Raw genomic sequence first — 13,458 nt, 5'->3', positions numbered from 1 at the left:
AACTAGAGGAAAATAGGAGAATAAAAATGTCCGGTGTGAGTTCATAAGAACAAGACATACTGCTTCTTCCTTTACAGAAGACAATTTTAGGTTAAAAGGAAGAGAATAAATGATGTACCTGGACAATAGGATTATCATCAGAGAGACATTTTAGAAGTCAGCCAAGTACATGTTGTCTGCAGAATTCACACTGCAGAATCCATCACAAATGCAGTTAGTTAGAGTGGTTTTCAGAGTTCACCCTTGGCCTACGAGAACGTTCAGCTGATGGCTGGAGGGTATCTGTTCTGTCCTAAATTTTATTTTGTGCTTTTTTTAATAATTTGGGTGGTATAATGAGGAATACACATATATACATACACATATAAACCTATGTGAACGTATGTAAGTATGCATACCCAAACATATGTCATATTTAGTTGTGGTTTACTGGAAGACATTGTGCTAAGGCACATTCTCACCTCGTGTTTTTGTGGTTGTAGAACGCTGACCAGCATGTGTACATATAACGTCTGCATGCTGGTGTAAGAGCCTATGGAATTAGGAAAGGTCTAAAAAGAGAAGAGTCTTGGTAGAAAGATGGAATGAGAAACTCAAAAGAGACTCTGAGGAGGGGGACTCTAGAAACCATGAACTTCCGGCCTGAAGATTTGTAATGCTGAAGCTGTGGAACTCAAAATGTTTCATCCCATATTGCCTGAATATTTTGTTGATTGAAAACAGCTATTCTTCCAAACATTTTGAGTTGCTAAAGCTACCTTTTCCACCTGGTCTGGTACTGTGCAGTTCATTTCTTTCCTTACTAGGTTCTTGCTTTTCATCCCAATGAGAACTGGTTTTCTGAAAGTGTCCCTGTTACTGCAAAAACTTTTGAGACTCCACCTGCACCTGTCAACATATTCCCCAGAAATACCAGTTTCCAGCTAGAATGGCAAGCTCCTCTGCATGTCAATGGAACCAGCTTCTGGTTTGAGCTGCGTAAGGTAAAAATACTCCTGAGTTTTTTTTTTTCCCAGTTCAAACTTAACACACTTTTCTCCTGGTGAGTGAGACAGGGTGGAAGGACATCTACGAAGAATCTCAGCGGTTAATTTGGGCATGGTGACGTCAGTCTTAGTGACTCAGAAGGGTCAGGATGGAGGCCGCATTTGCCAGGAACAAGAGGGAGTGCAGCTGCAGCATTCAATACTCCACAGTGCCAAAGGACATCCTGGATGACCCCACCAGAATTCCTCCTGGTTCTCCTGTTTCAGTATAGTCCCCTCCCTCTTTCCTCACTGCCCTCCCCCAGCCTAGCTGGTAGTTACAAATGGTATGTCCACTCTGCACAAGAAAGTAAAGAAAAGGATTTTCAGCACTAAATGTCAGTTACAACCTGGTATATGCATTTTATTTTCCTGTTACAGAGGTTAGGAGAAAATGCTGAAGAGAAAAACAGGCCTGGTTGTGCAGACTGGTGAAGTGCTGCAGTGACAGCAGCATGGATGGAAGGTTCAGGTTTTAATTTCTGGACCACTGGACACAGAAAATGTCATGTGTTAATCTGGATCACATAGATTCCTTAATATAGATAATCAGATCCATTAGGCCTACACCAGACATTTCCGATATGCCCTAAAACAAACGTCATAACACAATTCAACTAAACTGTCTCTTTCAATTGCATCGTGGCAAGCTGAACTCACGGGCATGTCACTACAGTGATCCAGAAATATAAGCTGCACAGAGATAAGCAAGGGGAAGGTTCCTTTTGGCTGTGCAAAGGGGTCACTTAATCTGTTGTCCTTTATGGCTGCCAAGATTTGTAGGTCTCCTGAAAACAAAGAAAAAAACTAGTTTTTGTGTCCTTGGTCTCTAAGAAGATGAAGTCCTGTAGTTGAAACAACACATGCATGATCTCTCCCCTGTGATATTAAAAGGTGGTAAAGTAGTTAATATATCCAGAGATGGACATACTTTCAATAGAGCAAGAATGTTGACCATGATGATATTTTATTTTTCTAGTGGCAAACAAAAAGTGACTGGTTTTCTCCTGCAAGCACTACATGCAGCACCGCAGGTCTTATTTACACGTGTAATCTCACAGGAACTCTTCCTTCTACCAACTATCTTGTAAGAGTGACAGTAGTATATGTTACGGGAGTGAAAAGTACTTCCTCTTCAACAATCTTTAAAACTACAGGTAAGAACATAGTGTAGAATAACAAGATTCTAAGACTGTTTTTAGGACACGAATAATCAAACTATTTTGGAAAGCAGGCTTTTTTTTTATACTAAGAGCCAATAGTTTTGTGTGTTTGAAAAATAAATAACAACATACCATCTCCACAAAAATAATGTGAGAAAGAAATTAAGGTTTACTTTCAAGTGGAGCACAGGAAAAGAGCAAGGGAAATTGAAACGAAATATCTATATACATGCGAACTCACAGTTACTTGTGAAAGGCTTCATGAGAGCGAAAAATTTGAAATTTGAACATCACAAAGAGAAAGCCAAAGATTCATTCTCCATGGGGATTATTAATCTAGATCCTTTGTCCGCTTAAAAGTACAAACAGCCATGGACATGTCCAAATTTTGTTCCATGTCTGTTAGCTCTTTGTCTTGGTATACATGTTTTAAGTGTTCTGTTTCTTCCCTGTTTGGTCAAAGCTGGTGTTCCAAGTAAGCCAGGAACCCCCAAAAGAGCAGAAAACACTAAAAACTCTGTACAGTGGGAAAAGGCTGAAGACAATGGAAGCAACCTGACCTACTACATCTTAGAAAGCAGGTAAGCCATGTGTGCAGACACTCTTCACCTAGGGAGCAGCCCAGAACAAACCTGGGTAAGCAGGGGGAGGCTTTCCTAGCAGTTGTGTCTGGCTGTTCCAGCTACATACACATCGTGCAATTTGGGTGCCAAAGATGCTATAGTCACCAACTTCCCTCCAAGGAAGCACTGGAGTGCTGTTCATCCACAGGTCAGGGAAAATTTCTGTCTACCTCTGAGAGAAGAGGGCAACCAGAAGCGATGTGAACGAGGTCCATGAGAAGCAGCAGGTATTCTGGACGTGTGCTGAGAGGCAAACACATCCTCCCTGCAGTACCTGGCTGTGAAAGCTGCATGTTGTGAAGACGAGGGTGATGGGGTGCCTACAGAAAGCCCATAAAAAACAGAAAGTAGGATGGCTACTCTGCCAATGTCAGACAACTCACATGGTCTGCTAGCCTGTGTCTTGGGAAATTAGGGTAGCAGTCATGAGCTAGGCCTGCTCATGCCTCAACTTTGGTATGCTAGCTAAGAAATAAGTTTTGAGTTGCCCTTTGAGCCCAAACCAATATGGAGATTTTGGAAAATCCCTCGGAGTTGATTGTTTGTCTTTTTAAAATTATCTTTGCTTGGGCTTTTGCACAAACTAAGAGCAAAAGTATGAAATTTCTGAACTGACTAGCACTTGTTTTCTCCATTGTTTGTCTTTTTAAAATTATCTTTGCTTGGGCTTTTGCACAAACTAAGAGCAAAAGTATGAAATTTCTGAACTGACTAGCACTTGTTTTCTCCATTTTGAGTATCCAACTTGAGACAATTTAATTTGTTCTGATTTTTCAGAAGACTTACAGGGTTGTGTTAAAATTAGACTTCATCACTCTTTTTGAAACTGGACAATTTGAAGTATGCCTGATACAGCTAATCATTTTTGGAAATATGGATCTGAGATCTCAAGGGCTTTCAGTTTGGTCCTGGTGGGAAGAGTGAAATGTCAATGATGCAAATAGTCGTTCCCATAGGATCTCTTCCTTGGGTAATACAAGTAGTCATTGTTTCCGTAAATTTCTAGGAAACATAGAAGAAAATATACACTAGCAAAATTTCCAGACCAATGCTGAAATACAGGGATGTATCCATATATATATATTTGGATATATATTGTTGATTAGAAGACTCAGAAATACTTTCAAATCTGAATTTTCAAGCATTTAGTAAATATTCTCAGCTAAAACATACGTAGAAATGTCTTAGCATTCAAAGGGCCCACAGAAAGCTGTTATAAAGTTGCCAAAAGGAATCATAAGCTATTCCCACCAACATGGGATGACTAGATAATTTTTATAGTGTTCTGTCAGCAAATACAGATGGTCTGGACTATACATGTAAAACTCATTAGCCATCCACAGAGTGTTAATTCACACTTATTCCTGCACTAGCATTGTCAAGGTTGTATGGATGGGTTAGAGTATATTGTTGAGGGCAGTGACTTTGAAATTTCTAATTTTTTTGACCATGACTCTGGAGAGATCTGTTTAAGGCAGTCAATGCAAGGCTTAATTTAGGCACTATTTAAAACTAAAGAGGTTCCATTTGCTGAGATATTCCTATAATGTTTTAAATGAGCAGTGATAGAGGGAAGCAAAGTTTTAAACTCAGCTAGTATTTATTTTTCCTCAGTTAACTTGGTGCTTATGAAAGTTAAGGACTAACAGAGCTGTGGAGTTGAGCATACTTTACTTATATAAGTTTTCACCCAGACATATTTTCCTGGTGCTGTAAGCTTCCATACAGTTCTGTGAGTGTACATCAGCACTGACCTGCATGCTATGAGACCACAATAATTTTGATATGCCAGCAGCCACATTGTACCTGGCTCGCTTTGGATGGGAAAAGAAAGGACAGTCTCTTGGCCTGTGTTGGGGCCGTGCTTTAGTTGCTGTGTTCTCCAGGCTCCAGCTTCGTATTCATCTCTGAATCATACTGTATCACTGAGGCTTTTTTTAGTTTAATAAAATATGCTTTTCTCATGCAGTTTGAATGTGCATACACTGGTGTTTTTGACTGAACTTGACTTTGAGCCTCATGGTACTTTTACACCAGTTAGAAAAATGTAGTCAGACCCAGAGTATTCTAGAAAATATTTGCATAGCCCTTTGAAACAACCCCTTTTTTCATACAGCTATGATAGGGGTGTGAACAAGAACATATAGTTTTCACGTGTCTTTTTGGTTTAGAAATATTTGGCCTTTTTTTCTGCATTGAAGTATGTTGGGAGAATGATTGACATGCTCACGAAGGTCATTTCACATGAAATATTACAGTCCTGTGTGACATGAAATGATATTTCAGATATGGCCTTTCAAGTTTAAATACGTGGTCTTCTTTTGGTTGGTGAATAATCAGCTCTGAATTTATTGTGAGCAATCAATCTCAGTCCAATGGGGAAAGGAAGAAATATATGCAGCAGTCAGCAGATACTATGGGAAACTGGCTAGCTAAAGAATTGTGTCTTCACTGCCAATGACTTGCTTCCTCTTTAGCTTGTGAAACCTGATACACAAGAGCCACTGAGTTACTCTAGGCCCAGGAAAGCAAAAGCTTCTAACAGTACACAAAATAAATTTAGTACTTTTTGTTTTCTGAAAGCTAAATAAGAATGTTTTGAAATCTTGGCTGTAAGCTGTGCACTGAAACAGGTGAAAATGTGCTGTAGCTTTGTATGTCTAAAATGTTCTAGCATTACATTTCCCATGACAAGCTAAAGATCTGTGATTCCTAGCATGGCTGAAATGGCATGGTGCAATTTTCTGCTCTGTAGCCAAAACCCCATGAATAGATTGAGCTTTCATACAGGCAGAGAGATTTTGTGAAGGCTGTGGAACTGAAGAAGGGGGAAGAAGTAGTAAGCAGCCCTCACTGCGTTAATAACATACACAGGTAATTTTGATGTGCCTGTTGTAGGAAGCAGACTGACGCCACCAACCAAATGAAGTCCTTGTGGGTGGTGGTTTATAATGGCTCCTGTGCCAGTATTTGCACATGGAAGGCCAAGAACCTAGAAGGAACTTTCCAGTTCAGAGCAGCAGCTGCAAACATGCTTGGCCTTGGTGAATACAGTGACACGAGCAAGGATATCGTGTTGGGTAAAGGTATGTCCTGCACTTTCTTATTCTGTTAATCAAGTGTTTTATACAGAGTAATTATACTGATTTCTGAAGAGAGACCTGCTATCTTATGATGAAGTTGCTGCACAAGTAAAATAATGTGTCTAAGTGGCTGATCATTAATAACATTCATATGGTGAGCCTAGCTCACCATGGGCCTGAACTTTGTTTCTGCTCCTTTATACTGATTTGTCTCTGTGGCCCTACATTGTGCATCATGGTATGATCCTTGAAGTAAATGCAAGCTTCTGTGCTGGGTAAGATGTGAAAATTACTTCTTGCCATCAGCCAGAATGTTAGACCTACATACCGGGGGTGTTTTTGAAAATCCCATTGTGAGTGGTCAAGCAATTAGCATTTTCTTGTTACATATATACTGTAGGTCATCACTGCAGGAATACTCCAGACCTAGGGGAAGAGAATTAGTTTGACCAAATGTAGATGTCTCCATACAGCCTATAAGAGAGCTTTGTACAGAGTAAAACTTTTACACAGCAAGCAGCTAAAGGGTCCTCTCAGGTTTACTCATCTCTGTTAGATTGATATGGTTCATGTACACAGACATTTACCAATTTTCCTCTTCTATTTAACAGATACTGTGACCTACCCAGACACCACTGATATTGTTGCTGTGATTGGAGCAGTTGTGCTGGGCTTGTGTATGGTTCTGCTGTTTGGTTTTGGTATGCGGCTGAATTTTTTGCATATCCTTGGTTTGCCAGGCCTCAGTAAAAGGCAGTTCAGACAGCAGGGGATAATGGGCCTCCAGGTTTAGGGAAATGCTGAACTATCCCCAGTGTGGGAACTGGGGGGAATTTGTGAGCTTTCATCTTTCAAAACCCTAGAGATAGCTGGTTACATTTTCAGTACCTAGGATTCCATCCTCAGGCATTTCTTGCCATTGATTCCTTGCAGGGAGAGCACAGAAATGCTGAAGGAGCTCTGACATTCCTGTATCCTTATGAAAACTTGTGCTTTGTAATTCTCAAGTTGGGTACTGCATTTGTTCATCAAAAGTTCCCATTTTTTTCCTCTTCTACTTTGTCCCTGAAGGAAGGATGCAGAGATTACCCTGGGATGATGGTCCTGCCCTCTCATTCCTCATCTTCTCTCTGGGACATTGCACCAGCCCTTTGGGTTTGGTTCTTGCCACATTCAGAAGTGGGCACTTGACTGATTTCTCTGTTGTCTGTCTTTCATGGGAAAAGCTGGTGGCCAGATGGAAATGTCTTGCTTACACGAGCTGCTGGGGGATCAAGCTGAACAGAATAACAACAACAATAAAAAAACACTTGTAGCCTTTCAGTCTACTCACATACTGGTGTGCTCTCAGAGTGAAAGATCTGGTGGTCTTCCTTTCTGTTCCAGTATGGTACCAAAGAAGGAAATCCAGAAAACCGTCCTTAATTGGGCAGATAGTGCTTGTCAAGGAAGATAAAGAATTAGCTCAACTCAGGGGGATGGCTGAAGCAGTGGGACTATCCAATGCCTGTTATGCTGTCAGGTATGTCCTTGGAGCAAATGCATTTTCTGAACAAAAACATGTAAAAGGGCTTCACTGGACTGGTTTTTATCAGTGTGCTCATCCCTGATGCCTTGACATGATGTTGAGGGCCACATCTGTACAACAGGGCAGGTTGTCTCTGAAGTATGCCCTGCCACGCTGCCTCCCTGGTGCATACCCTGGCCTGGATTGCCTCTAGCCCACCTTGCACACTGACTTCGGCAAGAAATGCAAGTGCAGGGGCAGGGAAGGAGACACAGTGTTTTCCAGTAGATTCCGAAACATCTAGATCTCATCTGAACTCCCCTTAAATGCTCCCGATGAGACAAATAGTACCAGATTCATTTGAGAAATAAATTTAATAACATTTCAAGCATTTTTAAGTATTAACAAGTGACTAGTATTGCTGTTTTGTAGCACTCTTCCTTCTCAAGCAGAGATTGAATCATTGCCAGCTTTCCCCCGGGACAAACTGAACTTACACAAATTGTTAGGAAGTGGAGCCTTTGGAGAGGTGTATGAAGGAACTGCAGTAGATATCCTGGCAGATGGAAGTGGAGAAACCAAAGTAGCAGTCAAGGTAATCACAGCTGCGTAGTTCTCTGGCAGCAGAATGGGATGGACAGAGAGATTTGGCTCAGAGGTTATACCACCAAAGCAGGCATTGTGAGATTTGGATATTTCCTTGCAGGATTTCTTGCAAGTCACTTAAAGCTGAGCCTATCACTTTGTAATGATTGCTGGAAAATACTGTGTATTAAAGGCCGTGTCTAAGTCTGATTGCTTTACTTAAGCACTGTGTGATAACAGTGGTGGTGACCTAAGTGTTATTACACTTGTGCTTTCCGTTGAATAGACTCTGAAGAAGGGTGCAACAGACCAAGAGAAGAGCGAATTCTTGAAGGAGGCACACTTAATGAGGTAGGAAAGGCTTTGCCATTGAGTACCCTTTGTAGCTGTTATCATATGAGGATGGTGGCCTTGAAGAGGAATGAGAGCAACACTTTTCTCTAAACAAATTAGTATGGCATTTTGGTGTGTTCTCATGTTTCTGCTAAAAAAAATAATACTACTGATGAATCTCATGAAAATAAAGCTGTAAGACTTTTGCAAAATTTAAGATACAGACTACAGGTTCGTGTCATGGATCTTTTGGTTTTTGGACCCAAAAAATATTTCAATATCTTTGCTTCCCTAGTTAGTTGTTAAAGGTAAATGGGCAACTTTTGTCTAATATTGTTTTATGAAAATAAACATACCAAATAAACAATAAACAAAAAAACCACAATAATAAAAAACAAACAAACAAACAAAACAAACATACCAAAACAAGCTGATGCCTTGCAGTTTCAATTTACTGAGGAAATTGTTTTTTAAAAATGTGCATAATTTACCACTAGAGGCTGCCACATACTTCTACTAAGGTGTACTCCAAAAAATAATGTATGTCAACAGTGCGAGAACTTCGCATGGAAAGGTCAGTGTGTTAGCTGAGAGTTTCCAGAGAGAATAATAGAAGTTGAACTGAAGTTTTCAGCTGATAGCATAAAACTAAAAGTACAGTTAGGCTTTCAGATGTGCTGATCTGCACTTCTTTGACTTCTGTTTCATGAGTGCAGGATTATAATGTTTTGAAAAGTGAAGGACTTCTTCCTGTACAGGAGAAATGCTATTCTAAATTTGAAATTGGTTTACACAGTAGTCTTTTTTTGTTTCCTTTTTTTTTTTTTTTTTTTTTTAATCTTGCATTACTTTGACTATCTGTTATTATACCCTATACATTGAATGATGGAAAAGGCTTTTGAAAACTAAAAGGAAATCATATTGTTACAATCTAAATTTGTGATGAAGAGTAAGAGTTGTGTGTAAACTTCCTACAGTCTATCTTTGTCTATCTGGCAGTCATAAACCTGGTTAGGGACACTTTTCTCTGTAGTATGAAAATTATATGTACTCAAAATCCCTGAAGCTTCCTCAATTCTGCCTTTTTTTTTCTTTTTTTTTTTCCTTTTTTTTTTTTTTTCCCCTCCAGCTATTAATCCAAAATGAGAATTCCTGGAAAAATATATTATTGGAAATTATATTTAAATGTAAACACTAATGTGGGCCCGTGAATATAACAATCCAATGAGACAAAGAAACAAAGAGAACAGGAAAGTTTAAGTGTTACATATTCATGGGAGTCTTTTAATAATAATAATAAAAAAGCATGTTTTACATGTTTTATTTATTTATTTATTTATTTATTTATAATGTGAAAAAGAGTGATTTAGTTTCCTCCTGGAGGGCTTAGACACTTTTTTTATGTTCATCTATGAGGCCAAAAATTAAACCAAAGGTAGAAAAGGCACATACATGGATCTGACTGTACAATACCTGATGTTCAGTGTTCAAATGTTGCTTGCCTCTTGGAAGTGTATTAAAATTCAGTAGTGGTGTTATGCTGTCCTAGTTAAACAAGGACTATTGGCTTCTTCTATAATTGCTATGCAAAGCTGTGAGTATCTGTATTTCAAACAGTCATTTGATATTGGTGATTGGTGGGTCATTTGTGTACAAATATATGTAGCAAATTCCTGGGTGTATCCCATCACTTGGGAACTAAGGAATGACAGCTCAGTAGAGAAAGGGCTGTGTGAGCTGTAAGGAAAGTGCCAGGTGTTCCTTCCTCTGTTTTTGTTCTTGAGAGTGCCAAAGGTTTTCTGATTGAGAGGTATGTGCTGGAGGCTGGGGGGCACTGTCAAATTCAAAATCACACTTTTTGCTAAAGAGTTTTTGCCCACACCTAAGATTACGCAAATTGAAAGAGGTTAGAAGGAAAATGTTCCTCTGTTGTATTTGTTTGTTTACTCTGGTACGTTTGACAGCTCTTTAGACACCATCAGTTTCCCCAACAGAGTCAGGTTTCTCTGTCTGATGGTGCAAGTCCTTTCACACAGCAGTGCGAAGAAAAAAACATTTTTAAACACAATAAATTTGGTTGTAAAAGCATGAGTAGTGATGGAGTGTACCAATGTTCTTCATTCCTTGAAAAGTGCTAGATCTCAGAGAGCTGATTGCTCTGTCATAATCCCATTTTTTTGGACACAGGCATTACTAGCATGTCTGCAGGTACTTGTGCATATTTTGTTTCTCTGGAAAATGTACTGTCAGAAACCATTCTTCTCTGGATTGTGGGAATAATAAGTTGCACTTTGTGCTTCTGCTTTTCTATGTGCTTTTCTCCAAATCAATAGTTCAACTGTGATTACTGTAGTAAAAATACTCTATTAAAATAATAGAGATACCTTTAACATATAGATGGCAATTCATGTTATTCCTAGATGAGACTGCCACTTGGCTACCTTGCTTTGCTTCCTGTAAACATGATGACGTCTGCTTTTAACATGTATGCATACATTAGAGTGTTTGTCAAAGTACAGTGTAAATCTGTATTTTGAAAGGATGTCCCTGAAATTGTCCCATTATTGAGCAAGTTCAGGCATTTTAAGTTATAAAATCATGATGTTGGTAGAGGCAGGCTTGTAAATGCTAAACTGCTCATTCATTACTTGTAGCTATATGCAAATTATTAACTGTCAACCAATTGGACTTTTCATACATAATCTTACATCATTTCCTTCTCTTCAGTAAATTTGATCACCCCCACATTCTGAAGTTACTTGGAGTGTGCCTGTTAAATGAACCTCAGTACCTTATACTGGAGCTGATGGAAGGAGGGGATCTCCTTAGCTATTTACGAGGAGCCAGAAAGCAAAAGGTAGGGTAAAGACCCTGACGGGTCTATTTTTAACCTGTAGCTTTACACTGTTTCTCAGTTTTAATCTTTCTCAAAGGCCATGCTGATGTCCAGCTTTTCTGCATCTGCAAGCTCAGACCTGGTTGTTCTTTAACACCCTGGGACCTCAGTGTTGAGTGCTGACCAGGCATGCTGTGAAGAAGATTGAATGTCATGTTAAATGTCATCAGACTGAAATTGTTCTTTTTTTTCAGTCATGATATGTCTGCTGAGTTCCTTTCTATGAACAACATGAACAGTGTTTTGAAAAATGATTATACATAATGGTATCTGGTCATCATACATCATGCATATGATACATCATGTATCTGGTCCACTAGACCACACTTTTTTTTTTTTTCTGCTTTGAATAGTGGAAATATCCTTAATGTGATAAGCAGAATCCAAGCACATAAGAGGATACTGTCCTTGTGCCTGTATCCATAAAGTCTTTACAGTAAAGAGGAGAAAAGAATAAAGAATAAATCTATTTAATTAAGAGGTTAATTAATTTTCATAGGTAGCATGTAGATTAAAATCATTAATGGTAGGATTATGTTTATTAATTATATTATATTATATTATTATATTATAATATAATAATTATATATAAATATAATTATATTATTAATGGTGTCAAAGGGGCTTGACACTGAAATTTTATAGCATCGTAGCAATCATCTAATTTATGTAGATGATCACATCAAATCCACAGTCATTACTGAAGTCTACCGATACGTATATATATGTATGTATTCTGCTGGAATAATATATTCTCTTAATACAGCAGCAAGCAAACCTGCTATGATAGTGGGAGGAAATTTCTGGTGTCCCATTTCTGCAACTGCAACAAAGAAGTGATTCTGAAGTCCCTAGGTTATTCTTAGCCCCAAATCAAAGAACAGGATGTGTTCACCTGCCTTGCAGTGCTGTGATTTAGCAGTTTACCCTGCAAGTAATTAGCATTTGCTCTATTGGCATACAGATAGTTTGCACCTGTTTTGGAAAAATCCTATAAATTTCAAAGAGAAAACAATACTGTATAGGGAGGCTGTTATTCTGAGTTTGTAAAACTGGAAGACATGGGTAACTTCTGCCTTTGTTTCTTGTAGCTCCAGAGTTCATTACTGACAGTGACTGACCTCTTGGATATATGCTTGGATATTTGCAAAGGCTGTGTCTATTTAGAGAAAATGCGTTTCATACACAGGTACAGAACTTATTTCCGTAGTATTCCAAGGCTTACTGACAGTATCAGGAGTAATTATTTTGCCTGAGAAAGATATCACAATGTAACAGGAAAAGCGAGAGCACTGGATTAAAATAATGTGATGCAAAGGGGGAAATCCTTTTGCTGTCTTTATCCATCTAAGTGGATGACCATATAGGACACTGAGTCAGACTCGGAGGTGCACAGGGAGAAACCAAGAGGTGATAGGAATAAGCTGCAGCAAGTGAAGTTAGCTAGTATTGTTCACAATGAGCAGTATCAATCATTAGAACTTGTTGTCCAGCAAAGCTGTGTCACCTCCAGCCTTGCAGATATGCAAAACTTAACAGGGTGATGCCCCAGACACTTGATCTAGTCTTGAGGTTGGTGCTCTTCTGAACGGGGGGGCTGAAGCATTTGACCTCCAGAGGTCTCTTCTGACCTGATTTATTCTGCAATGCTAACTCCATCCTCTTGTTTTCTGCCTTACAGGGACCTGGCTGCTCGCAACTGCCTTGTATCTGAGAAGGACTATGAGAGCTGCTCCCGGGTAGTAAAGATTGGTGATTTTGGACTTGCCAGAGATATCTATAAAAATGATTATTACAGGAAAAGAGGAGAAGGCCTACTCCCTGTTAGATGGATGGCTCCTGAAAGCCTCGTTGATGGTGTCTTTACAAATCGCTCTGATGTCTGGTGAGTTATAGCAGGCAAGAGCAGTGGGGACAGTAATACTAAATCCCACAGCAAGAAAATATTGGTTTGCAGTAGCAATAATAGGTTTGTATATTTCCAGCTCCGATAATTTATAAGCTAAGGCAGATTTCTTCCTAAGTGGTGTTTACATGAGCTAATGAAAAGTTTGGCACAAGGACAGCACCCGCATGGAAGTATTTCTTTACTTAATGCTTTGAGATCTAGCCTTGGATTCTGGCTGGAAAGAATTAGTGTCACTCAATCAAACAATTTTGTACAAGGCCTACAATGTGATTTTTTGCTTGCTTGAGCAGTGAATTGACTACTCGCATCCTGTTCTTTCCACTTTGTTTTTCAT

At 39.1% G+C, this 13,458-nt stretch overlaps 1 protein-coding gene across 5 annotated transcripts in view; it reads left to right on the top strand.

Moving 5' to 3' along the window:
- The window catches only part of ROS1 (ROS proto-oncogene 1, receptor tyrosine kinase), an 84,281-nt gene that overhangs the window by 53,704 nt on the left and 17,119 nt on the right, over window positions 1-13,458 (top strand). For all 5 annotated transcript variants that reach the window (XR_014582402.1, XM_083831378.1, XM_083831380.1 and 2 more), the window contains 11 exons: window positions 807-983; window positions 2,005-2,182; window positions 2,652-2,769; window positions 5,710-5,897; window positions 6,506-6,595; window positions 7,281-7,416; window positions 7,834-7,996; window positions 8,273-8,337; window positions 11,047-11,176; window positions 12,307-12,404; window positions 12,897-13,100. Coding sequence is in view for 4 of the 5 variants with exons in the window: in XM_083831378.1 (XP_083687504.1) it covers window positions 807-983; window positions 2,005-2,182; window positions 2,652-2,769; window positions 5,710-5,897; window positions 6,506-6,595; window positions 7,281-7,416; window positions 7,834-7,996; window positions 8,273-8,337; window positions 11,047-11,176; window positions 12,307-12,404; window positions 12,897-13,100 (1,547 nt within the window). In the remaining variant the exon portion in view is untranslated. The remainder of the gene's footprint in view (window positions 1-806; window positions 984-2,004; window positions 2,183-2,651; window positions 2,770-5,709; window positions 5,898-6,505; window positions 6,596-7,280; window positions 7,417-7,833; window positions 7,997-8,272; window positions 8,338-11,046; window positions 11,177-12,306; window positions 12,405-12,896; window positions 13,101-13,458) is intronic.

The sequence above is a fragment of the Anser anser genome (assembly GCF_964211835.1).
Source record: "Anser anser genome assembly, chromosome: 3".
Taxonomy (NCBI): Eukaryota; Metazoa; Chordata; class Aves; order Anseriformes; family Anatidae; genus Anser; species Anser anser.
Note: the sequence above shows the minus strand (reverse complement) of the source record. Positions and strands in the feature narration are given on the sequence as shown.